The 25,439-nt window shown below is 40.8% G+C and overlaps 1 protein-coding gene across 8 annotated transcripts in view; it reads left to right on the forward strand.

Annotated features, from left to right (window-relative positions):
* CPEB3 (cytoplasmic polyadenylation element binding protein 3) overlaps positions 1 to 25,439 on the forward strand; it is a 175,911-nt gene that overhangs the window by 106,778 nt on the left and 43,694 nt on the right. For all 8 annotated transcript variants that reach the window (XM_060286761.1, XM_060286758.1, XM_060286759.1 and 5 more), the window contains 3 exons: positions 2,211 to 2,378; positions 4,342 to 4,431; positions 24,186 to 24,304. In XM_060286761.1, the coding sequence (XP_060142744.1) occupies positions 2,211 to 2,378; positions 4,342 to 4,431; positions 24,186 to 24,304 (377 nt within the window). The remainder of the gene's footprint in view (positions 1 to 2,210; positions 2,379 to 4,341; positions 4,432 to 24,185; positions 24,305 to 25,439) is intronic.

Genomic DNA, 25,439 nt, shown 5'->3' on the forward strand with positions numbered 1-25,439 from the left:
TTGCCAGCGACATCCAAATAACTATCTATCCTGTTCCTGGAATGTGGATAAACATTTCTTCAAGTGTTTTCCACTGAGTTATACATGTATGTTAAAGTTCCCTTTATCTTAAATCCAAGTAATGTTAGATTAAGTGATTTTACTGCAGAACTTTTCCCAGTCTTTGTATTCTTTTTTTTTTTTTTTTTCCAGTCTTTGTATTCTAATATGGCTTGTGAATCTCTGGGAAGGGCATAAGGTGTGCAGTATTTTCCAATATTATTTAATTCTCCCAATCCCTCCCCGCCCCCACCAGCTTTTGTTTTCTGAGCATTTCATGTTACTAGTGTTGAGGGTAAGAGGCAGGGATAGGAACATAATGTGGGAAATGCTGATTTGGGTGTGTGAGTAGGCCTAGGCACATAATTCACTGAGCGTGGACTATGTGAAAAGCAAATCCGACAGCCGTGGGAGAACATCTCTGGATGTTTTGGGGAAGCTCGTTTTGCCTATAGTTGCTGCAGATCTAGTTCTTTTACACCCAATGAACAAAACAGACATCAGGGGATGAGAATTTACTGTCTATTGTTTGTCCTTGCCAGGCTAAAAATGCTAGGTAACACGAGGTGACAAATTTTGTTCTGTTTCTTTGTAGCTAAGCTGGGAAGAGCTGAACAAAAAATTCTTTGGTCCTTTTACTTATTAACTCTCAACATCAAAACAGTGCCTTTTCTAAAAAAAAAAAAACAGTGCCTTTCTTATACCACCTGGGTTGTTCATAAAATAAACAGAGTTATATTAGTAACTTTTTTACAGAAGAATTAATGTTCAGTATTTTTCTAGGGCTATTTATATTCTGTTTTAGAGAGTTGGCTGTAGTGATGCAGAACCTAGGTCTCAGGGAAATATAGAGAGGAGAGACTAAATAGGGAAGACAGTGTCCTGTTTTTGAAGAGTGTATGATTTATTTTAGAGGGGAATTTTTCTTTTTTTCAGAAGTTAGAGAGCTCAAGATAGTTCAGTTTTAGAGTGGATCCTAGTGGAAACCTTTACTAGGAACTCACTGACTCAAACAAATATATATATATATATTTTTATTTTTAATAAATTTATTTTTATTTATTTTTGGCTGTGTTGGGTCTTCGTTGCTACATGCAGGCTTTCTCTAGTTGGCGGCGAGCCGGGACTGCTCCTCATTGTGGTGCGTGGGCTTCTCACTGCGGTGGCTTCTCTTGTTGCGGAGCTCAGGCTCTAGATGTGCGGGCTTCAGTAGTTGTGGCGCACGGGCTTAGTTGCTCCGCGGCATGTGGGATCTTTCCAGACCAGGGCCCGAACCCATATCCCCTGCAATGGCAGGCGGATTCTTAACCTCTTCTACCACCAGGGAAGACCTATATATATTTTTTAAACTTAGATTTTATTTTGTGATGCCAGATGGCATTATTATGTTACATTTATTGACAGACTTTAACTGCTGGCATCTTTCTTATGTCATGTGGAGTGGGTAGGGCCTTTACTCTACAGACTTTATTTGGCTATAGAGTTAACAATAGACATCGTTTTTTTGAGTGATATAAAATACAGCTTAGATTAATAAAGATGTCATAACCACATCTGCATCTATACTCCCATATCTTAATTTACATGTCTTCATTTACTTGCCCCACCCTTTTTTATTGTGGATGTTTATTTCTAAATTGGAGTAGCTTGGAATGGCAGGGAAAACTTGATCATTTTTAGTGCTGCTATCAGAGAAGTTATCAGCCTCTGTCATCAGTTTAATATTCCATCAGCTATCAGACCCAGTCTTTAGACATGAACCTCTGAAATCACCATAAAGAACAATCAAAATCTGTCAATAAAGATTACTTTTCCATTTATTTTAAGAAAACCCTGGGGAAAGGAAAAACAACTGCTGAATACTTTTAGCAGCAGTGATAAGGACTGTATGAGTAAAACGTAGTAATTTTTTTAGCAGCGAAAACAGCTGCAATTTTTGACGCTTCTTCCTTAATATCGATCCAGTTGTTTCTGTGCTGTACATACCTTTACACAAAAATGATACTATAAACTTGTCTAGACCTGGTAACCTGCAGTTGCTTATTCTATTGAAAAAGTCACAGCTCAGGATATATTTTTTGGAATGCTTCACTCTGTGCTTCAACTCCTAATAAAGCATGTGTTGTCCAGGAAAATAATTTTAACCATAGAAACTCCCACATTTGTTTCAGGTCGATCTTCTCTCTTTCCCTTTGAAGATGCCTTCCTGGACGACAGTCACGGCGATCAGTCCTTGTCATCCGGCTTAAGTTCTCCCACTCGCTGTCAAAATGGGGAGCGAGTAGAACGCTACTCTAGAAAGGTGTTTGTTGGAGGCCTTCCCCCTGATATCGATGAAGGTACAATGCACTCACTTTATAATGACTTTATAAAGGCCAGGTTTGTTATTTGTGTGATTTGACCCTACCTCTCTTCTTGAAGGCAGCTTCAGGACGTTCATATCTTGGTGTCAGGAGTTGCGGATATTTGATAGATGGGGAAGTGAGAGATTGTGCACTTTAGGTCTGCTTTTCATACATAGCAGTCTTCGAACAACTTCCCATTTCCTAGTTTTTGTTTGGGGATACATTTTAAATAATAATGAGAGCTAATATGTATGAAACTCGTACCACAAGCCCATTGTTGTGCCAGGTGCTTTACATTAGCTTGTTTAATCTCCATAGCTACCCTGTAAGGCGTCTCCTCCCAGCTCTGTTTTGTGGGTGAGGAAACTAAGGATCAGAGAGAAACAGCTTATCCAGGGTTATGCAGCTAATGGTGCAGCTGGAATCAAAGTCAGTCTGATTCCAGAGCTTTTGCTCCTATCCATCACACCATACCATCTCATATTTTAATGTAGATACCTATTAATGAAACACCCCCTCTTGCCTTTAAAAGAATGAAGACTTATTGGAATATTTCCTAATAACATTTTTGAGATACTGCCAATCCAAAAGTGAGTTTCACTTATGCCTAAAGCCAGCCAACATATAGTAGGTTGTCAATAACTATTTGTTGAATGGACAAATGAAATAGAATTGTGACAAAGTTACCTCAAGGGAAATAACAGTGGCTCTAATTCTAGTAGGCTTTGGATCTGCTATAAAAACATTGTTAAAGCAGAATTGTTTTGCCAGTATTATTTAAGCTATGCTATTTCTCTGATTTATCATGATTTTCTTTTTTTCATAATGAGAGAAGAATAGTCTCTAAAAATAGTTTTACTTTAGGCTTACTGCTTTAAGGTTGTACATTTTCCTCTAAACTATTCTTCTACTAGTGTTAATCTCATCCATGGATTGGATTTTTCTTTAAGACCAAGTTTTTGATCATGGCTGAGAGAGTGGCAATTTAAACCTGATTAGGAGCTCAGTTATAACCTTCTGCTTTGAGTCAAAAGTCAGAAGGAAAAGATAAATTTGTTAAGCTATAACTTTTGAAACATTTTCTTTATAGGCTGTGTAGTAGGTATGTATGAGAGAAAGAGACCATTGACTTTAGCTTTTTCTTATCCCTAAATAGAATTACCTACTTATTGTCCCTACTCCTCACCAAAGGTATAATATTTCTAAAACAATCGTAATAATAATCTAAGATTAATAATCTTAGAGATTATTTCACCACACAAGTGGAAGTGTATTTTAAATATTTTGTGTATTTTTGCCTCTTTTTCTAAAAACAGAGAACATTCCTATTTTTAGAATCTCCTTTTTACTTGACAGAGAGGTCACCTTAGCTAATGTCAGATTTTTTTCCTTCCAAATTCTTTATATCAGGTTTATTGGAAGTGAAGAAGGGAAGTGAATTATAGTTAGAAACACATTCTGCATTGTTGAAATACAATGGTGTTTCACTTAGTAAGTTTGACTTCTGTAAAAATGCTTTAGAATATAGCTCTCAAAACATTTTAAAATAGGACTTCCCTGGTGGCGCAGTGGTTAAGAATCTGCCTGCCAATGCAGGGGACACGGGTTCGAGCCCTGGTCTGGGAAGATCCCACATGCCACGGAGCAACTAAGCTTGTGAGCCACAATTACTGAGCCCGCATGCTACAACTACTGAAGCCGGCACGCCCTAGAGCCCGTGCTCCACAACAAGAGGAGCCACCGCAATGGGAAGCCTGCACACCGCAACGAAGAGTAACCCTCGCTCACTGCAAATAGAGAAAGCCCGCGTGTAGCAACAAAGACCCAACGCAGCCAAAAATAAAATAAATAAATAAATATATAAGAAAAAACATTTTAAAATAAAAAGACATATTTTATGCTATTCTGTTTGCAGTATTATTTTCTCTTCTGCTAAGAGTCCTTCTTTGTTTTGTAGATGAGATCACTGCCAGCTTTCGCAGGTTTGGACCTCTCGTCGTAGACTGGCCTCACAAAGCTGAAAGCAAGTCGTATTTTCCTCCTAAAGGTAATGCGCTTAAAATGTCTGCACTGCCTGCCTGTTGGAGAGCTAACATGATAATTCAATAAAAGGCAGCCTTTTAACTCTGAAAACAGCTGTTGACTTTTCCCCCCAATTAAGAAAACATTTTAATGTTGATCATCTTTTCATATTTTACTGTTTCCACTTGGAGACTATTCTCCCAGGAGCACACTGACTGTTTCGAGGCATCTACTTTTATTGACAGTGAGATCCTGTGAGTTTATTGTGAACGAGCCTTGGCTAACTTTTCATTAACTGAGAGAAGAGATCTAGGGTTTTGAGGAATGTCAGCAATGGAAAAGAAAAGATCGTTTTGAGTCAAATTTTATTAGTAGCCCATAGCCCTATGGTTTTATAGATCTTATAAACCCCAGACTTGGGAAAGCTAGTGACTGAAGAATGACATTATATAAAATTACTTTTATCCATGTCTGTATCTTAAGTGACTTAGCCTTTTAACAGGTAGAGGGCACACTAACAAAGGACTCTTTACATGACCTTGCTTCCCTTATTATTATTTTTTTTTTTTGCGGTACGCGGGCTTCTCACTGTTGTGGCCTCTCGTGTGGAGCACAGGCTCCGGACGCGCAGGCGCAGCGGCCATGGCTCATGGGCCCAGCTGCTCCGTGGCATGTGGGATCTTCCCAGACCTGGGCACGAACCTGTGTCCCCTGCATCAGCAGGCGGACTCTCAACCACTGCGCCACCAGGGGAGCCCCGAACTTCCCTTATTATTTTTTTGTTTGTTTGTTTGGGTTTTTTTGCAGTACGCAGGCCTCTCACTGTTGTGGCCTCTCCCGTTGCGGAGCACAGGCTCCGGACACACAGGCTCAGCGGCCATGGCTCACGGGCCCAGCCGCTCCACGGTATGTGGGATCTTCCCGGACCGGGACACGAACCCGTGTACCCTGCATCGGCAGGCGGACTCTCAACCACTGCGCCACCAGGGAAGCCCTTTCCCTTATTTTTGATAGGCTTTTTTCTTAGTTTATGAGGGCATGAAAATATATCACTTTGTTTATAGTTTGTCATTTTTGTGGAATCTAGGGAACTTTTCTGGTGATATTAATTCTACATATGTTCCTAGATTTATATTGAAGAGTGTTTTGAGTTAAAGAGAAAGTTTTCTTCTTGTGTTCTGTATGTTTCAAGGATGTCCTTCATCTCTAAGGAATTGGGTTTTGATGTGTATTATTGTATAACAGTACTCACCACAAGAAGATGGAGTCAAAATACTTGTCCTTCCTGGGCCTTGTATAGGAATCAAATTATAGCTTAACCTAGGAAAGGCAGGAGCTTCCTTTTATGTCTGGTTTATTAGATTTGCCACCTGTACTTCTCCCCACTCTCTTTATAGCCTATGAAAAATAATATAAGGCTGTTTGTTTGCTTTTAACATTCTTCTGTTAATCTTCTCCAATAATTTTTAAAATTAAGTTTTATGTTAGTCAAAAAAGATAAAGATCATCATGCTGATTATTTCAGTGAAGGAATGTATTCACTTTGTGGTGCATGTATAACACTAAAGAAACATGTTTAAAACATGTTTTTAAGAATGCTAATGGTTTGTTGAATCAGAATAGTAGTATTTCAGTGAATGAATGAGTTCACCACACTGTGCTGCATGTAATACACTCTGTAAAGTCACATGTATAACAAGATGTTCCTGAGAGTACTAGCTGCATGTATGAATGAAGGCAGTGTTATTTCAGTGAAAGGATGTATTCACCACACTGTGGTGCATGTAACACACTCTGTAAAATGACATGTATAAAAGATATTTCTAAGAGTACTAGTTGAAAAAAAAATCATCATTCTGAGAAGGTTATAAAAATGATTCTGGGATAAAAGGTGTCAGATGATCATTGTAAAAAATAAAAATGAAGATAAGCACACCTATGGTCATGTCCAAAGAAAATTATCCCAAATCTACCTCTGTCAGAGATAATCACTGTATACATTTTATTAAATATCCTTCTTATATCTCTTTATGAATATATACATATATATGAAATTTAAAATTTTACATAAATGGGATCACACTATATATGCTGTTTAATAACCTGCATTTCCCCCCCAGCAATGTCAACATCTTTCTGTAAGAAACCTATATTATCCTTAATGACCTTGTTTTATTTAATCAGTCCTAGTGATGGTCATTTAAGTTGCTTTCAGTTGTTTTTTCTCATGGATGATGCTTCAGTGAATATCCTTGTGCCTTCATTTTTTTTGCTTTTTTCTAATTACCTCTTAGGGTGAATTTCCAGAAGTGAGGCACATATTTATACGTACTGCCAAGCTGCCCTTAACAAAGGTCATACACATTTATGTTCCCAGTAATAGTACCTGATTCGTAAAACTTTGTTTTAATGAGGGTCTAGCGATATGGCTCTTTTTTGATCTTTGCCAATCTGATGGTTAAAATAACGTCTTTTTTGGCATTTTTTTCTCTTACTGGCCATTTGAATTTATTATTTTACTTTCTTACATCGACATCTCATTTCCCTCTGGAATTTATAATGGAGTAAGTCACAAAAAAGGATCCAACTTTATTTTTCCCGGTATCATGCCAGTTGTCCCAGCAGTCATTTATTGACAGTTCCATTTTTTCCTCATTGATTTGAGTCATTAGAATTAAGTATTGGTTGGAAGATCATCTCTTCTGTTTCCCTACACTGAATTTCAAAGACTTAGTTTTAAAAAAAGGTAAAGAATTTTATTAGTAATTTTGTTTACATGTTAGAATGATAGTTTTTTGGATATTTTGGATTAAAGAAAGTATATTAAAATTAACTTCTCCTGTTTCTTTTTAACTTTTTAAATGTAGATATTGGAAAATTTTAAATTACATATGTGACTCATATTTATTGGACAGCACACCTGCAGAACACGAGTCAGCAAACTATCTTTGGCCTGTGAGCTAAGCATGGTTTTTATATTTTTAAGGGTTGTGGAAACACACACACACACACACACACACACACACACACACAAGAATAGGTAACAGAGACTATACGTGGCCCTCAAATCCCTCTGCAAAAAGTTTATTGACTCCTGTTCTAAAACAGCCCAGAGAATTGTTCATTTAGCTTCTGAGACATCCAGTGACAAAGGAGGCAGTTTATTTCAGAGGAAGTCTATGTATTTGCAGACCTAACTAATTATTAAATTTTGTTCTTCTATTGAAGGTGGTCATTGTAAAAAGTAAAAATGAAGATAAACATATATGGTCATGCAGTCTTTACCCAATGGTCAATTGTGTTCGATAAAGTAAAACTGAGTCATTATTGTGACATATATTTCTCGGTACTTAAAGAACTGTCAGTTTCTCTTTAAGTCTTCTCTTTTCCAAGCTACATATTTTCCCATCTCTAGTCATACCTTATGCCTAATGGATTCTGGACCACCATTATTCTTGTTTGCCTTTTCTGTGCATATGTCTTCTCTACAATATCCTACTTAAATTTGTTTCTGAGAGTTGAAGAGAGAACATTTGGGTTGGTATGAGCAGTATAGAGTTTAGCAGCTCTATGAACTCCGTGGTTTTGGTACCACTCCTATGTAACAGCACAATAATAGAGAATTGTAGAACGTTAGAGAAAGTGCCCTTATTTTATAGCTGAGGTTAAGTGTTGAGATGGACTAGGGAGAGCCAGGCCAAGAAGAGAATCTGGATCTCCTGATTCTGGTCCTCAGGCTTGCATCCTCCGAGAGCAGATTGCCTTTCTGGTGATTTTGGGGTCAAGTAGGAGAAATAATTATACTGTTGGCTCCTGTTGTGTTTTGCTCTCAGCTAAAGTCTGAAGGTTGACCTAGTTTGGAAGGACCTAAAGAAATTTGGTGTTATTCCAAGATTGAAGTAACTTTGAGAATCCATGCCCATTGCTTTGAACATTGGGAACATCTAAGTAGTTCACCCCAAACTGTTCTGTGCCTTCTTAATAATACCTCCTCATGCTGTTTCTATTTTTCCTTAAATTCCTTAGGTTTTAATTCAGGTCAGTGCTTTTTTGGTAATCCCCCTCTTGCCGATTATAGTTTTCTTAGGTCACCTCAGCTTGGCCATAAGGCACCATTCCTTTGGCTGTATGCTTTAGGCTTATGTGTAAATAAGAGGAAAATATGAACCATTCACTACTGAGTCCTCCTGTCTATTTCTCAGAAAGTGTATGCCTAATGAAATAAACAGAACCATTCATGTATCCAGCAGGTATACGTGTACAGATGTGGAGTACGGTTTGTAAAACCATGGCCATTTCAGTGGACTGTGGAGAACTTAATATCCATGTAGAGAAACAGTGACCAAGCACGTCAGCTGTCCCCTTAAGTGTTGTTGGGCCAGCAGAGTGGGAGGTGATGGAGACTGGGGTTCTCTCCAGCACAAAGCCACTAAGGCATTTGATCAACTCTTTGAGGATATGCAGAGCCCTCTGGATCATTTGTCTGTGGGCCACAAACAGGTAATTGCTTGGTGTTCTCCAGAGCACCTCTGAGAACCTGGAGGCAAAAGAAGGCATGGAAATCAGATCGTGTCATGATATATTCTCAGACCTCCTGAACTTAGAGTCCTGTGGGGAAAATTAAAAGAAGTCAAATAGTCACAATATACCACAATTATAAACTATAATAGTTCTCTAAAGGAAAAAATGGAGAGTGTGGTGACTCTAAAAGGGGGAAATCGATTTGCATTGGGTATATGGAGAGAGCTTCTTTGAGAAAATAGCGATTAAGTAGACCTGAAAATTGAGGAGTTAACTAGAAAGCGTAGGGAAGCAAGTTCCAAGCAGAGGAGTACCATATGGGAAATAGTGAGTATGAAAAGGGCTTTATTACCTTTGAAGAAATGAAGGAAGTATGGTTGGAATGTTGTGAGGGTGGAGAACATGACGTGAAAAGAAAGTCTTGAAAAAAAAGTACGATTATTTTCCCTTCCCTGAATTGCTCTAGTCCCCGAGAGAGAGTAGATACAAAGGCATTTGTGTGGTGTTTGTCTTTGGGGTAGAGACAGAATAGAGTTGGGTCAAATAGAAATATCAGTTTAAAATACTTTCAAATTGGGGCTTCCCTGGTGGCGCAGTGGTTGAGAGTCCGCCTGCCGATGCAAGGGACATGGGTTCGTGCCCCGGTCTGGGAAGATCCCACATGCCGTGGAGCAGCTAGGCCCGTGAACCATGGCCGCTGAGCCTGTGCGTCCGGAGTCTGTGCTCTGCAACTGGAGAGGCCACAATAGTGTGAGGCCCGCGTACCGCAAAAAAACAAACAAACTTTCAAACAGCTATTGATAAAGCTGAAGCAAGTCTTCCTTTGTGTTTTCTGCCTTTGGTTCTTGATGATGAAAAGAAATTCAACTCTAATCAAAATATTGAGGAAGTTTCCTGAGATTGCATTCTCATGCTTTTTACTTCTGGAATAGTAGAGTTGGAGTTGTGAGTCCTGGAGAGGGAGGTTCTCCCAAATGTTAGTGCATGAACCAAATCCTGCATTTGTACAAAATACTAATCAACATCACTATGTTTATAGTAGGTAGTAAAGAGTACAGGCTCTGGAGTCAGCTGCCTGGGTTGAATTCCTGTTCCACTACTTGCCATTGCTGTATCTTTGGGGTGATTATTAATCTTCCTAAATCTCTCTCCCTCTCTCTGTCTCTTTTTTAAAAAAATTTTTTTAATTAATTTATTTTTATTTTTGGCTGCCTTGGGTCTTTGTTGCTGTATGCAGGCTTTCTCTAGTTGCGGCGAGCAGGGGCTACACTTATTGTGGTTCGCGGGCTTCTCATTGGGTGGCTTCTTGTTGCAGAGCATGGGCTCTAGGCGCATGGGCTTCAGTAGTTGTGGCACTCGGGCTCAGTAGTTGTGGCTCGCGGGCTCTAGAGCGCAGGCTCAGTAGTTGTGGTGCACGGGCTTAGTTGCTCCGCGGCATGTGAGATCTTCCTGGACCAGGGCTCGAACCTGTGTCCCCTGCACTGGCAGGCGGATTCCTAACCACTGTGCCACCAGGGAAGTCCTGTCTCTCTCTTTTTTTTTTTTTTTTTTTTTTGCGGTACGCGGGCCTCTCACTGCTGTGGCCTCTCCCATTGCGGAGCGCAGGCTCCAGACGCGCAGGCTCAGCGGCCATGACTCACAGGCCCAGCCGCTCAGCGGCATGTGGGATCTTCCCGGACCGGGGCACGAACCCGTGTCCCCTGCATCGGCAGGTGGACTCTCAACCACTGCGCCACCAGGGAAGCCCTCTCTCTTTTTTTTTAACCTACAAAGTGGAAACAATAATACCACTTCTGGGTTTATGAGGATTAAATGAGACAGTGCACATAGGATACTTTCTTAGAGCTCAGATATCATTCAAGACTTTTTTTTTCTTTTTTTTTTTAAGCAAGGGAGAGGTTAGGTTTAGTATTTGGTTTTGGTTTTTTAGCCAGGGTCAGCAAAACCGTTTAGCTGTTTTCTGTAATCAAGCTCATAAGAAGTAATAAGGACCATGAACTCCTAAGATAGTAGCATTGAGGTATTACTAGAATGAAGGGAGAAAGGGACCAGTGGTCTTACTGATAGATTAAATCATGATGGTGATAGATTTGATGGCAGGGTTGTGCTAAAATTCCTTCCACTGAATGGGAGAATCGTGCCACTATTGAATGTGAGGGAGTCAGCAGAGGGAAAACCAGTTTGGTGTAGTGTTGAAATGTTCGAAGATCTGTAGAGTTTGGTATGTCCTCACATCTTATCTGAGAGGAAATTCCTAATGGGCAGTTGGAATTGTGGCTAGGGAGTTTCGGAAAAGAGTCTGGAGCTGGAGGTACACATCTCTTGCGAATCATCTTTATAGCGTGGAGGGAAAAGAAAATGAAAAGCCATTAATAAGTAAGTTTTGTCAGGAACCAGAAAGAAAAAGAGGACATTGCAGTGGAGATGCAGGTGAGTGAAGGACTGGGGGTATGTCTGTGGCTATGGAGGTGCAAGGAAAGAAGCTTCAAGAAAGAATAGTCAGCACCATCAGATATCACAGCGTTATTGAGAAGTCCTTCATGGAATAAAGTTGCATGTGGCCCTCTTGTCAAGTACATGATCATAGTAATTTCTATTGTTATCCTAATTCTAGGCCTTAATATTTTAATGAAGTAGTAGAAGCAGAACAAAGCAATCTGGCCACAGTGAACAAGTGTTATATTATAAGCAGTGAGAATAATCCTGCCTCCCTAGTGGAGCCAACCATCATCAGTTTTGTTTCCCTCCAGTCTTTATTCATATATATCTTTTTTTGTGGGAGTGTAATAATAGCAGAGATACAGTTTTCCATTCTCCTTCCTCCCAAGTTTCTGCTTAATTTTCATAGTTTTTAAGTGGCTGCCTAACCTACTGCTGCACCATAATTTACTTGCTTGTTGGTTATGTAGGCTATTATAAATAAGGCTTCTGTTAATATATCCTTTTGTGTGTGGTTTTCCTTTCATAGTATTTTCTTTAGGATAAATTTGCAGCAGAAGCTTAACCAGAGTTAAAAGAAATGAAAATCCTAATGACTCCGGATTTGATATCACATGGCTTCCCAAAGCAATTTTCTTTATGAAGTTTATGCTAATTTGGACATCTGCAGCACATTTTCCGAGTCAGATAAATGGTACATTACAGTTGTGGACTTACCTTTTTGCCTACGTGTTTGGAATATAATGGACCCCTGCAGAAGCCAGGAACCACATCGATATGAATCTTGTACATGAAACATTTAAACCTTTTCCTCTTAGGTCTCATCGGTCAAGTCCTGGGTGTTCTTGGACATCATCTTCTGTCCTTCTCTGCCTTACCTTCTTCTCTGGCCACACTGACTCCTTTGCTATTCCTTGAGGTAAACTAAGGCTTCTCAGGGGCTTAGTACTTCCTTTTATCTAAAACCATCTTCCCCCAAATTTCTGAATGGACAACTCCTCTCTTCCCTTAGACAGACCTCTGCTCAAATGACACCTTCACAGGGAGACCTTTCTTGACTTCCTCATCTCACATAGCAGCCCCTCTACCCTCTTACTCTCTGTACCTCTTACCCTCATTTTATTTTTCCTCAAAGTACCTATTTTATCACAACCTGAAAAAAATTATATGTGTTTTTCTGCTTTCCAGATTGGAATGTAAGTTTTATGAGAACAGGGATTTTTATGTTTTGTTCACTGCTCTATACTCAGTACCTGCATCAACAGCTAGCCCTCAGATGTTTGTTAATGGATGAATTTTATCTTTGCAAATGATGAGCTCATTACTTGTAGAGTCCATCAAATTTTAGAGTTGCCCTAAAGATCGTCTCATTCTAATTCAACCTTTTTTTTTTTTTTTTTTTTTGCGGTACGCGGGCCTCTCACTGTTGTGGCCTCTCCCGTTGCGTGTGCTCCGGACGCGCAGGCCCAGCGGCCATGGCTCACGGGCCCAGCTGCTTTGCGGCATGTGGGATCTTCCCGGACCGGGGCACGAACCCATGTCTCCTGCATCAGCAGGCGGACTCTCAACTACTGCGCCACCAGGGAAGCCCCAACCTTTATTTTAACCTAAGACTCAAAAGAGGTGATGTGTCTTTTCCTAGGAGCGCACAGCTCTTATTAGACAGACTTGAACTGGGAAGACTAATAGTTTATACTATTTTACCTGGTGAATTACCAAGAAAATAATTTTTGTTTTGCTAGGGTGTATAATTTGTGGGAAAGGAAGATAGGTTTAAACTATATAATCTGATAAATTATGCTGTTATTTACAGGGCTGGATTTTATTCAAAAATTAGCAACTTAAGCTATATGACCCATGGCACACTTTCATAGCTATTTAAAAATGAAAGTGATCCTTGGCTTTTTCCTGAATTCTTCTATTCTGTTGGCCACACTGACATAGCTGGGGTATTTCCAAAGAGCTGGTTTAGGCTGAGGCTATAGGTCTGAGCTGCCCTTTAGCTATAGCTTAACCATGGGATTTTGCCTCTGGGGTGATACCACACCATTTCTGGACATGAGGATCAGAGGGTTCTCTTGTGCTCCTTCAAATTGGGGAAGTAGTTATGAGTGACAAGGAAAGCCCAAAAATAGGAGCTGTGACACAACCAGGTGTCATGGAGACTGTGCTAGGGGGTGGCAGGCTGCGAGGATTTGAACAGCGGGAGCTATTAATTCTTCATTGTAATGTTCCACATTATCATGACTCAGCTCTTCTCTGCATGTGTGCTCCTCTCTGTTTGTGCTTCCAGTGGGCGAATTGTTTTCATATTTCTAGTTGGAGTCCAGAGAGAGGAAATCTGATTGGTTCCGTTCATCTTTTAACCCCTTGCTGTGACATAGGCCATCCTAATGGTAGTGGCCTTAGAATCCCTGACTGCTTAATAAAAAATAAAAGAAGCAAATGGTTTAGCTCTGCTTCCTCGAGCATGGGACTGGGAATGTGGCAGCTAGGAAGGTAAGTTGGGCAGGGCAAACTTTTATGATGGTAGATGTGCTTAGCATCACCTCCTTCATTGCCTCCTGGGAGAATAGCCCATGTCCAAAGTTGCTGTTACTGGAGCTACAAAAAAAAATGTCTACCTACCCTGAGCCTTCTACCCCTGCCTGGTTCTGAACCAAGCAGCTGCTCCTGATACTGCCAACAAACAGTCTTACCTCCTGTGGTGGGGCTGGGGCCAGGGAGAGGAGCTGGCATCTCCTGGGCAGTGAGCGCAGCTACACTATACCACTGTTGGCAGAGACCTCTGGGGCAAAGGCAGGGACAGCAGCCAGCTGCAGATGTTGGACAGGCGATTGGCCACATGGCTCTGAAGCTGTGTTAAGTCGATGGTGCTGGCATCCTCAGCCCATATGGAAGCCAACTTCAGCCCTAGCAATTCAGGTGCATAGCCAGGTGGATCGAACAGTAACAGTCATGCATATTTATGCGAGAGTGACCCATGCCTTGCGCTCTGATGATTCCCTCCCACCTTGAGTAAAGTGTGTACTTTTAAGTGGCTGTTTCTACTGGTGATCACGTATTTCCTGTACACTGGTCAGGCTGACTTGACTGCCAGTCCTTGTGACCAAGGTCATGCAGGCATGGAAGTTTATACAATACCAGCATGGTTTGTGAACCTGGCATAAGCCGGGCCACATGGGATTCAGACTGACTTTGATCTGACCAGCTAAGGAGATGCTGTTTGAAGAACAGGAAAGAGGACTCTACTTGAAATGGGCAAAATAGGTCATTGTGAAGCTACAGTGGGCTGGATTCACAGCATCTCTTTCCTTTTTCCTTCAGTTTGTCTAAATCTGGCTTTGGAAAGGAAAGTTTTCAAACTTCACATTTTTTTCCCTTGTAGCGTAACTTGGATGAAAATAAGTCAGTGTTGTTTTAGGCCCAGATTCCAAGTTTTTCCACCTTCTGAGTTATATAAACTGATCGAGTTGGGAACCTAATGGAGTTTTAGCGTGTACTTAACGTTTTTCAGTTTGTAAGCTTTTGAGTAATACTCGGCCTTTTTTTTTTTTTTTAATGCAGGTCCTGGCTTATAGTACTCATACTCTTTGGTGAATTATGAATCCTGTATTTTAATATTTGACTGATTGAAGTTTTTGCTCTCCGGATGGATTTTCTCATAAAAACATGGAAAGTGTATTGCAGAGCAGCAAGAGTGGACTTTTTGTTCTGTTTTGTCCTGTTTTGAACAGATGGAGCAGCATTCTATTGTTGCTTTTAAAAGCTTAAAACACCCTCAGTTTAAACTGTTCTGTTAAACATTTCTCTCTTTTGCGTTATATTAAAGGGGAACTGTTAGAGTTAGTGTTTGATTTCAAAGCATTAATAGTTTGAGGGACTGTATAAAACGGAATGGGCAGAAGGAATGTACAGGCCACAGGACAAAGCTGAGCAGCACTTAAATAACATAGACATCTTGTACTGTGTCACAGCAGTACTTGTTGTGCTATCCCCAGGCAGAGGTACTGGAAAGGGAGGGATGCTTGTTCAGTTCAGAGAAGCCAAAACCACCCCCGATGAGAACTTTCTTTTGAAGAGAGTAAAATTCAGGAACTGAAATGCCAGCTGCAAATTTGGTAGGCTGAGGCAGAGAGAATGTTTTAGAAGAGGGCGTAGCTTGGGGCAGGACTTGCTGACAGGAATTGGATAGGGCTAAGGCTATGAGCAAGAGAGACCAAGAGAGGATGTATCATTTGAAAGAGTTCAGAATGGGAAGCTGACTGAGAGGATCTGGTGAAACATTTTGAAAGCTGAGAGCAAAGACTTGGGTTGTCTTTCAAAATAGAACGGGATAGCCTTAATCTTGAGGAGAAATGGTGACGCCAAGAAAACCCATTGGCAGCAGCGTTAAGAACTCATCAGAGGAGCGTTGAAGTGCAAGGAGGAGAAATTAGATTGTCAGAGTTCAGGCAATCTACAAGCAGGGCTGGACTAAAGCTTCATCTTCAGGGAAGCGTCTACTGGGTTAAAATGTAGAATTTGCCAATTGTTTGATGCTGCGTGAGGCAGAGCAACAAGCAGTGGGGCAAGAACTAGATATTTGTGGACTCAGACATGGGTGCCAGCAGTTACCAGCTCGATGACCTTAAGCAAGTTATTTAATCCCTGAACCTCAGTTTACTCATCTGAGTTAATACTGCTCATTGTTATTAAAAGGGTTATGTGAGACAGTGTACATATGCAGCAGCACTTAGGCTTCATAGAGGTTAAATAATATTAGTGTCCTTCCCCCTGATGAAAATACGTTGTTCAGTAAAAATAAAACTGCCCAACTAGTTTGACCAGTTCCTTCCCACACCCCCAGTCTGATCTCAGTTTTCTTGGTCAGGTGCTTGTTAGAACTGACTGTGACTAGAACTGACAGATTTGGCAGACTTCACAAGGACCTCTTTATATAGGGAATGTGTGGTTACGTAAACAAAGCAGACTTTAAGCCCAAATGCCCCAGGTCACTGCCCTGGACTGCAGGACTTTACTGAAAACACAGGAAGTAGACTGCCAGTTTTCAACTCTGGGGTGGTTCTACCCATCAGACTTGTTTTCTCGTCCATTCTCACCTTCTCCCACCCCTGCCTGCCAAGCAACAAGCCCACCAAGAAACAGTCACTAGTGTAATAGAAAACATGAAACAGGCTTGAGCCAAAATGTTTGAGCCTCAGCTCTTTGTAGTAAATACAATCAAAGAAATATGTTTGGTTCTGAATCCAAGGGGAATGTTTAGGCATCCATGGACAGTACCTGCTGAGCCATCTCTACATCTTAATTAGGCTAAATTCTTCCCTTGAAATGTCCTTATCCAATTTTTCACCTAAGATCTGGCTCCTGTGCCACTACCAACAGAAAGTCTTCCCTGATTTCTCTATCCATGTCTTCTTCACTGAAAGATCTGTCTTCCTTCTATGAAATCCAACTTTTAAAAATACGCTTAGAAAATACTTCTAAGGGTCCTGAATGCATTGTTCCTAAATTAGAGTTCTCTTTATACTTATTCTTCATGACCTTCATGTACTGGTTTATAAATTTCTTGAGAACAAGGACTTGCTCATGTCAGAATTCCCCTGCATTGCCTAGGGTGCATAGTAAGTGTTCAGTCAGTCTTGGAGATCAGAGGTTCTCATCCAAGAGGAGAATGAATAAGGAATCCAGTTCAGAGACTTACTGTGTTCTCCAGGCAGCAGACGGGGTTGATGAGCTGCTTCATCTCTTCCCACCTGGTACCCCCAATCCTATACTCTTAACTAATGCACACTACTCACTGTTTTCCAAATAAGCCAATCTTTGGCCCTTTGAAGCCTTGGCCTGTGCTGTTTCATGAACTTGGATTGCCCTTGCTTCCTAGAAAAGCAGTTGTCCTCCAGCCCAGATGTGGCCTTTACTGTATGACTTTCCCTGATGTTTGGGCACCTCTGCTCCATTTGTCTCTCACCAGTGTTTTATAGGCTATAATCCCAACTATCACTTTTCTTGTTGTTTCTCAGTCACTTATTTACAGGCTGAGTTTTTCCAGGGCAGGGTTCTTTCTTGACTTATTCATCTTTGTAGCTTCAGTGCCTAGTGTCCTGCCTTGTACCTCCTAAACATATTTGGTTCTATTGAATTGAATCCAAAGGCAAAGACTCCTGAGGCAAACCAGGTAGGTCCTCTGACCTGAAAGCCAAGGTCAGGGAGAATGTTTGGAACAGACTTCCTGTGCCAAAAATGTCTGAACTCATTCAGCTCTGGCTGGAGAGGTGCCCTTCAGGTCTCTCTAGGAAGGTCACAGGAAATCAGGGAGCCTGGATTCTGTGCAAGGAGCGATCTCTCTCTCTCTGTCCAGACCTTGGATCCTTCCTTCTGGGGCTGACCTCCTGTCATCAGAAACCAGTCCTCCCTTGTCAGTCACCATTTTATGAATGTAGCCATAGCTCAGGGCACAGCTCTACAAGTTGGAATTGTTTTTCCATTGTTGTTGCTACTTAAAACATATAAATCACTAAGAGCATTAGTTGATTTTAAGAACTATTAGGTCTTTCAGAAGACCACACACCTCTTTCAAGAATAAGAGAGTATATTACCCTCTTCTCCAGAGAGACCTGTGGTTTCGATTTTTTTCCACAAATTTTTCTTTTGAAAAATTTCAAGATGTACAGAAAAGTTGTAAGAATAGTACAGTGAATGCCTATACTGCCTTCCTCTAGGTTCACCAGTTGTTAGCATTTTGCCACATTTGCTTTCTGGTTTTTTTTTTGTCAGTATGTGTATATATACATACATATTTTTTGATGAATCGTTTGAGAGTAAATTGTAGACATTAAGACCCCTCACTCCTAAATGATTCACCATATGTCTTCTGAGAACAAGAAGTATCCAGATTATTCTAGTAATGTCCTTTAGAGCTTTTTTTGTTTTTAAATCCAAGATCCAGTCACAGTCTCGCCATACATTTAGTTGTCATGTCTCTTTAGTCTCCTTTACTTTAGATACTTTCCTAGGCTTTTTGTCTTTTGTATCATTTGAAGAGTTCCTGCCGGATGTTTTATAGACTGTCACTTAATTTGGAATGATAGGTTTGTTTCTTCATAATGAGATTCAGGGGAAACACTCTTAGCAGATGACGTGCTGCACCGAGAAGGACATAATACGAGAGGCACATGATGTCAGTTTGCCCTGTTGTTGGTGATGTTCGGAGCGATCATTTGGTTATGGTGCTGTCTGCCAGATTTCTCCACTGTGAAAGTACGTTTTTCTCCCTTTGCAAATACTTATTCATCTTCAAAGTGATACCTTAAGATAGCATGAGTATCTTGTATCCCCTCCCAGATTTACCCAATGGTTTTAGCATCCATTGAAGATACTTGCTTAAGCTGATGATTACTGTGATGGTGATGTTCATTTTATTAAAGTCTAATTTAGTGAGATCTGCTCTTTAACTCCCTCAAGAGCCTTCATTCTAAATATACAAGTTAAAAATACATTGAAAACAATAAGCATCTTTACTAAATATGATAATTCTATTGACCTAAATAAACTAAAACTAAACTTCTGATTATTTTGAAATTCATCATTTCAGCTCTTCTTAATATAGTTGGTTTTTTTTTTGAGCTGAGATTATTTGGTTTTATAGCTCTTCTTAATATAGTTTTGGTGGGCTTTAGAGCAAATATATCTGCATAGACCTTAAATTGTAGGACTAAAGCACAGGTGACCACTTCATGCCACTAAACCACTGTCAAATGATCACTGTCACAAAAGTGACAATAAATAATAAATAGGCAAGTATTTATTTGCTAGTGATATTGAAAACTTTATCTCATCATTTTTAGGTAAGACAGTATAAGTGGATAAAGAATGAGGGCTCTGGAAGCTGACCTAAATTTCAATCCCAAATTTAATCTCTAGGTTTTAATCTGAGGTATCCCTTAACCTGTCAGAGCTTCAGTTTCCTTATCTGTAAAATGGTAATAATAACAACTGTATTTACCTCATAGAATTACTGTGAGGTAAAGTGTTTATTATTGGCAAAGTGCGTCACACATTGTAAGCACTTAGTAACTGGTGTTTGTGGTGGTGAAGTTGGTGGTGACTGTGTTTTGTACTAGGGATCAAGTATAAAAAAATTATAACATGAAAACTTATGTATTTAAGAGCTCAGGAAGCTTTGTTTTTGAAAGGTAGCCAAGAACATTTTGGAGGTTGTTATACTCAATGTGTTTTGGGTATTAAGAGGAAAAAAATCTTTAATTAAATTTATCCTTCAAAAACTTGGTCAGATAAAATGGAATTATCCCAGTTAAGTCCCCTCTCTCACTCCATACCTCTTTACCCCAGAGAAGTACATTGGTCAGTTCAGGCTTGTCCAAAAATCCCTCACTGTTCTACCCTTCCTTCCCAATCAATTTGGCACCAGTGGGAAAGCAAGCAGCTTCCTGCTCTGCCCATAATCCAGGGTGGTGATGGTGACCATGCCAAGAGTTCCTACTGCTTCCCCAGAGCCCCTGTTTCCACCTACAGACTGGCTCTGAGTTGAGGGCCTCCCATAGCTCACCACACTTCTTAGGTACTTGGGTAAGAAGGTCACCATTTCTGAAACTTGAGTTTTTATAATCCTGTTATCTCTTGGCTGGCTCAGAGGGCAAGGGAAAACAGAGGGAGGTTCTAACTTTTGGGCCAAGTTTTTTTTATACCTTTCAAACTAACAGAAGAACCTGCCATCATAGTGACAGTTTGAGGAGCTTGATTTATAGGTATAATAGGCTTTTCTTTAAAGAGTGTATGAAAATCAGCAAATAGTACCACATTGGATGATTCTCTCTCCTAATAGAACTTGCTAATGATATATGAAAGCAAATATTGTCACTTTATTGATTGTTTACAGTAATATTTATTTAGCCTGTCATTCAAAAACTGTTTTCCTTTAGTATCTAGATTACTTCCCTTTATTCACCAAATGCTCGCAAATGCAAAGAAGAAAGTATCTCATTAATCTGAACTCTAATTTTTATAATGAGACCATATGCAAAATAATTTAATTTTACATTATCACAAAAATAACTGAAAATGAAGTAAAAGAAAAATTGACACTTGCACGATATCCTAGTTTTCAAAGCACTTTACGTATATTATCTCACAGCCTTCATCTCCATAGGATAATCTTCATTTTACAGGTAAAAGAGCCAAGACTCAGAAACTTTTTTTTTTTAATTTTTATTGGAGTAGAGTTGACTTACAATGTTGTGTTAGTTTCTGCTGTACAGAAAAGTGAATCAGTTATACATATACATATATCCACTCCTTTTTACATTCTTTTCCCATGTAGGCCATTGAGACTCAGAAACTTTAACATTCAAGTCCATGATTCCACCACTTACTGGGTGATAGAACAATCACCATCAAACAAGTCGCTTAATCACTCTTGAAGTTTCTTTAACTGTAAAACAGAATTTAAAATAGTGACTATCTCAGAGTGTGTGTGAAGATGAAACGAGTTAATACACATAAGGCACTTAGAAACAGTGCCTGGTGCATAGTAGATGCTCAATAAATGTTACCTGTTAGCTGTTATTACTACACAGTCAATAAGTGTTAGGACTAGGACCCAAATCCAGGCATTTTGACTCCTAGTCCAGAACTCTTTCTGTAGGACCATGTGGAATTTGCCTTTTAGTAAATCATTGATTTAATGTCCACCTCACATTGACCTTGTTATTCTTTTTTTTTTTTTTTTGCGGTACGCGGGCCTCTTACTGTTGTGGCCTCTCCCACTGCGGAGCACAGGCTCCGGACGCGCAGGCTCAGTGGCCATGGCTCACGGGCCTAGCTGCTCCGCGGCCTGTGGGATCTTCCCGGACCGGGGCACGAACCTGCGTCCCCTGCATCAGCAGGCGGACTCTCAACCACTGCGCCACCAGGGAAGCCCAGACCTTGTTATTCTTGAAGGGACCTTTTTCTACTTTGTTTACTTTGACCTCGAATTTCTGAAGATCAAAAGGGAAATGTGTTTGAAGTTTTCTTCCTTCCTGATTTTTTTTTTAATCCTCTGATTTCTGTTGTTATCTGGGTTTGGTTGACCTTGAGATATCAGAAGGTGTTTTAGTAGGTGAACGTATCATGAAGTTGTTTTCATGGGTGTGTTGGGGTCTCTGGTGAATTTTGTTTTGGTTGAAAGGCCTGAGGTAGGAGGCAGGGTTGAAGGAAATGGTTGGACATGAGTTACACCCCTTATCTGTGGTGCTAAGAGAATGTTGTTGTTACTGAGAGTAGCAGCTTGCTGATCAGGGAGGAGAGATGATTTGTTGTAAAAGAGCCATTCTGAAGAAATTGGCCCATTCCCTGGGAAAGGAAAAGAAGTTGTAGGTATTTTCCTTGGTAATAATATTTGTAGCAGGCTTTTGCTTGTGACTCCCAGTTGTTTTTACTCTGTCTATTGCCAGTGTTGTCATTTATGGCTGTGAGACAGGCTGTGTGATTTTGTGGTAGCTACTCGCTGCTATGGGGAGACACCCTCCCTGTCCTCTGATGCCCAAGTTGAACACAGTGTGGGATTTGGTGTGGAAGATTGTGAGAGGTGGGCAGCAATGTGCAGGAAAGGTGCAGCCAGCTCGGTGGCCTTGCAGAGGCGAGGAGCTAGAGAGAACCCCAGCTCACTGAGCTGCCCCGTCCCCAGGCCTTTTTGATGTGCCTGCGCGTACTGTACACAGACAGGGTCCTCTCCAAGAGCAAGATATTCAGCACGCCTCTGAGGACCTTTGTGGAAGATTTGCACCAAGATTTAACTTGGTGAGGCAGGAGGTTTGAGAGGACATGCTGAGACCTCCTCTTTGTGATCTTTGCATTTTTTAACTCACTGACCTCTAATATTCTCTTTGGCAAGTGTAATTAATGTTCTCACATTAAATGAAAACATTGAACTTTTAATAGATTCGCTGGGGCTTGGTAATCGTTTGATACTATTTCGAAAAGAGAGGGGGTATGAAGAAATGATGTATTATCCTTTCTAGTTTTGCAGTTAAGTTTTATTGTTCTTGCCTGGCCATCTGCTGAATCCTTTGACCCATCTAGCCTGGGAGCAAAGCCCAGAAAACAGCTCTGGGTCCTGCCATGTAGGCAGCCTCCATCTTGTAGCTCCATACCCATTCCTGTGGGCTCGGTGCTTTCCCCTTCGTATTGGCTTCTGCCTGTTGCATTGGCCACTCCTGGTGTGCTGCATAATGATTGATCTTTTTCCTACTCTGTTTGCTTGGATGCTCTGTATAGTAGATGAGGAGTTGGGGAAAAGGATAAAGAGTACCCATTATTCACTGTCCACTGCCACTGTCATCACCTGCTGCCCAGGACTTCAGAGAGCTTTGCTTCTAGGCCAATTGATTAGCATCTTTGTTTGATGTGTGAGAAGCTTCTGAACACGGGGGTTCTTACCCTTCTTCACCACTCACATCTTTCTGGCACACAGTGCGCCAGAGGAGAGTCTTATTGGTGATGATTTCCTTTGAGGTCAGTAGCAGGACTGGGAGTGGAGGTGACAGCTGAGAGACTTAGCAAAGCTGAAGGGATTGTAGAGAGGTTGAACAGCTGAATACTCAGGTTTAGACTAGCTCATCATGGGCCTTTGCTCAGCTGCCATTCATGAATGCCAGTGTAGCAGCAAGTGCCACAGTTGGCCCCTTGAACATCTATTGTCCTCTTTGACGTCTTTGCTGATTCTCTCAAGTCAGATTCCTTGCTTGTCTGGGTTCCCATAGTACTTCTTATTTCCGTTTATCTCCCTCAGCTTTGTAGCAAGAAGTTAATTGTCTAAAAGCCTGTTTCTTCTATCATATAAGTCTCTGGACAGCTGGAACCTAGTCTCGTTCATCTCAATTTTCCTCATAATCCATAGATTGTGTCTCGTTTGTAACAGTTGCTCGGTAAATCTTACTGAATTGAACTGAACAAAGCTGGCTGTGTCCATGGACATCCTGCAGCTCGTGTCCACATTCACAGATCATGTATTCAGCCGTGAGACAGGAGAATATCCTTGAAGAAACAGAGCATCACCATCAGATATAACATATAAAGACACATTAGCCTATTGTTGAGCTTTTTTTTTGACAACTTTTGTTGAGATATAATTCACAGTTCACCCATTTAAAATGTACGGTTCAGTGGTTTCCAGTATGTTCACAGTTGTGCAATCACCACCACAATCAATTTTAGAAGATTTTCATCATCCCCAAAAGAAACACTGTACCTATTCCCTCCACTCCCCCAGCCCTAGGCAACCACTAATCTATTTTTTGTCTCTCTAGATTTGCCTATTCTGGACATTCCATATAATATGCGGTATTTTGTGCCTGGCTCCTTTCAGTTAGCATAATGTTTTCAGGGTACATCCATGTTGCAGCATGTGTCAAGCCTAGAGCTTGGTGGAAGTTGGAGGGCAGGTGATGCTTGTTTCCTGAGCCGCTGTGGCTCAGGCCATTGGTGAGTCTGCCTGCTCTCATTAAAGATGACCAAACCTATTTAATGGAAATTCTATAGATGTGTTCTGAACTTGCCCCCCTGAGTAATTATGGAAATTAATCAAAGTAAAGTCTATGAGTACCTAATACAGTGCCTGTAATACCCAATACAAGGTAAAGTCTATGAGTACCTAACACATGAGGGTCTCAATGACTCTTACTTCCCTGTGTCCCACTTCAAGTTCTTAGATTTTAGTAAGAATTTGCCAAAGTGAAACAATAGGTAAATTTTTAATTGGTACTTTGAGTTTAATTTACTGATTCCTCCCCCCACCCTTTTGTTTTTGTTCTCCCCAAGGCTATGCCTTTCTGCTGTTCCAGGAGGAGAGCTCAGTGCAAGCTTTGATAGATGCCTGCCTAGAAGAAGATGGGAAACTGTACCTGTGCGTGTCAAGCCCCACCATCAAGGATAAACCGGTGAGTAATATGCAGCCAGCTGTTGCTTTTCCAGAGCACGTATGCAATTGGAATAGCTGATCGCCTTTTCCTTGTCATGGGAATGCTGAAACTAGGATCCTCTTACCCGGGGTGACCTTGCTATGCAATAGAGCTGGACTGCTGTTGATGGGAAGCTCATAACAAATTACTCAGTATTTTGCTTTATACCTTTGGGACCACATGTAAACAAATGTGCCCTTGTCTTTCACTTTACGGCTCTTTTATGCTAATTCCTATTCAGAAACTCTGAATTGAAGTAAATAATGCTCTTAGTGGTTTTGGCAGCTGGTTTCTGTCATTATTTCAGATCAAGGGCAGGAGTAATTTATTTATTTTTTTAAAAAAAAGATTATAATCATCAACGTTTATATGCCTTTGAATGCAAGGCATTGTGCTGGGTGGTACCCATAGCTGGCTAAATAGCGCCTTCTGGGCCAGGAGCTTATAATCTAAAATGGGATAGCTTCAAATAGGGCAGCGGAGGGGAAGGACAGAGAACATGGACCCAAAATCATAGATAATGTACACTTCTACAGAATTTGTGGTTAAGTTTGTAGTTTCTGAGCCAAAGAGTATAAGTCACTAGGTAACAGAAGGAAGACCGCTTCCTTTCTCCTGGCAGAGGGGCTCTCAGTGGAGAAGGGGCAAGACTGTTTAGAGCAGAAGAAAAAACTTGGTTAACATGGCAGAAGTAAAGATCCTTAGGAGGTTGGGAGGGGGGTGAGTCTGTGTGTCAAGACTTGGTGCTAGGGGTGGGAAATAGAGTAAAAAATAGTGGTGTGGAATAAGGGACCAAGGCAGGTATCTGTCATGGGGCCGAAAGCATCCCCTTACACCAGAGGTGCTGGGCTTGCTTGACAGCCAGGTTTATTCTCAGAAATGTGTATGCGGAAAGAGTCGTGGTCAGATGTAAAGTTCCCAGTTTGAGTCTTGACTCTAGCATTTAAATATCTTCTTGACTCTGAATAAATCACATAATCCTTGCTGCAACTTGGCTTCCTCACCTATAAAATGAGAAGAAAAATGGTTCCTCTCTGGGATGTTGAGAGGCTCAGATAAGAACAAAATGAATGTGAAAGCGTTTGGTGAGGTCGGGTACTTGCACAAGCGGTGC

Source organism: Globicephala melas, chromosome 16 (genome assembly GCF_963455315.2).
Source record: "Globicephala melas chromosome 16, mGloMel1.2, whole genome shotgun sequence".
Taxonomy (NCBI): Eukaryota; Metazoa; Chordata; class Mammalia; order Artiodactyla; family Delphinidae; genus Globicephala; species Globicephala melas.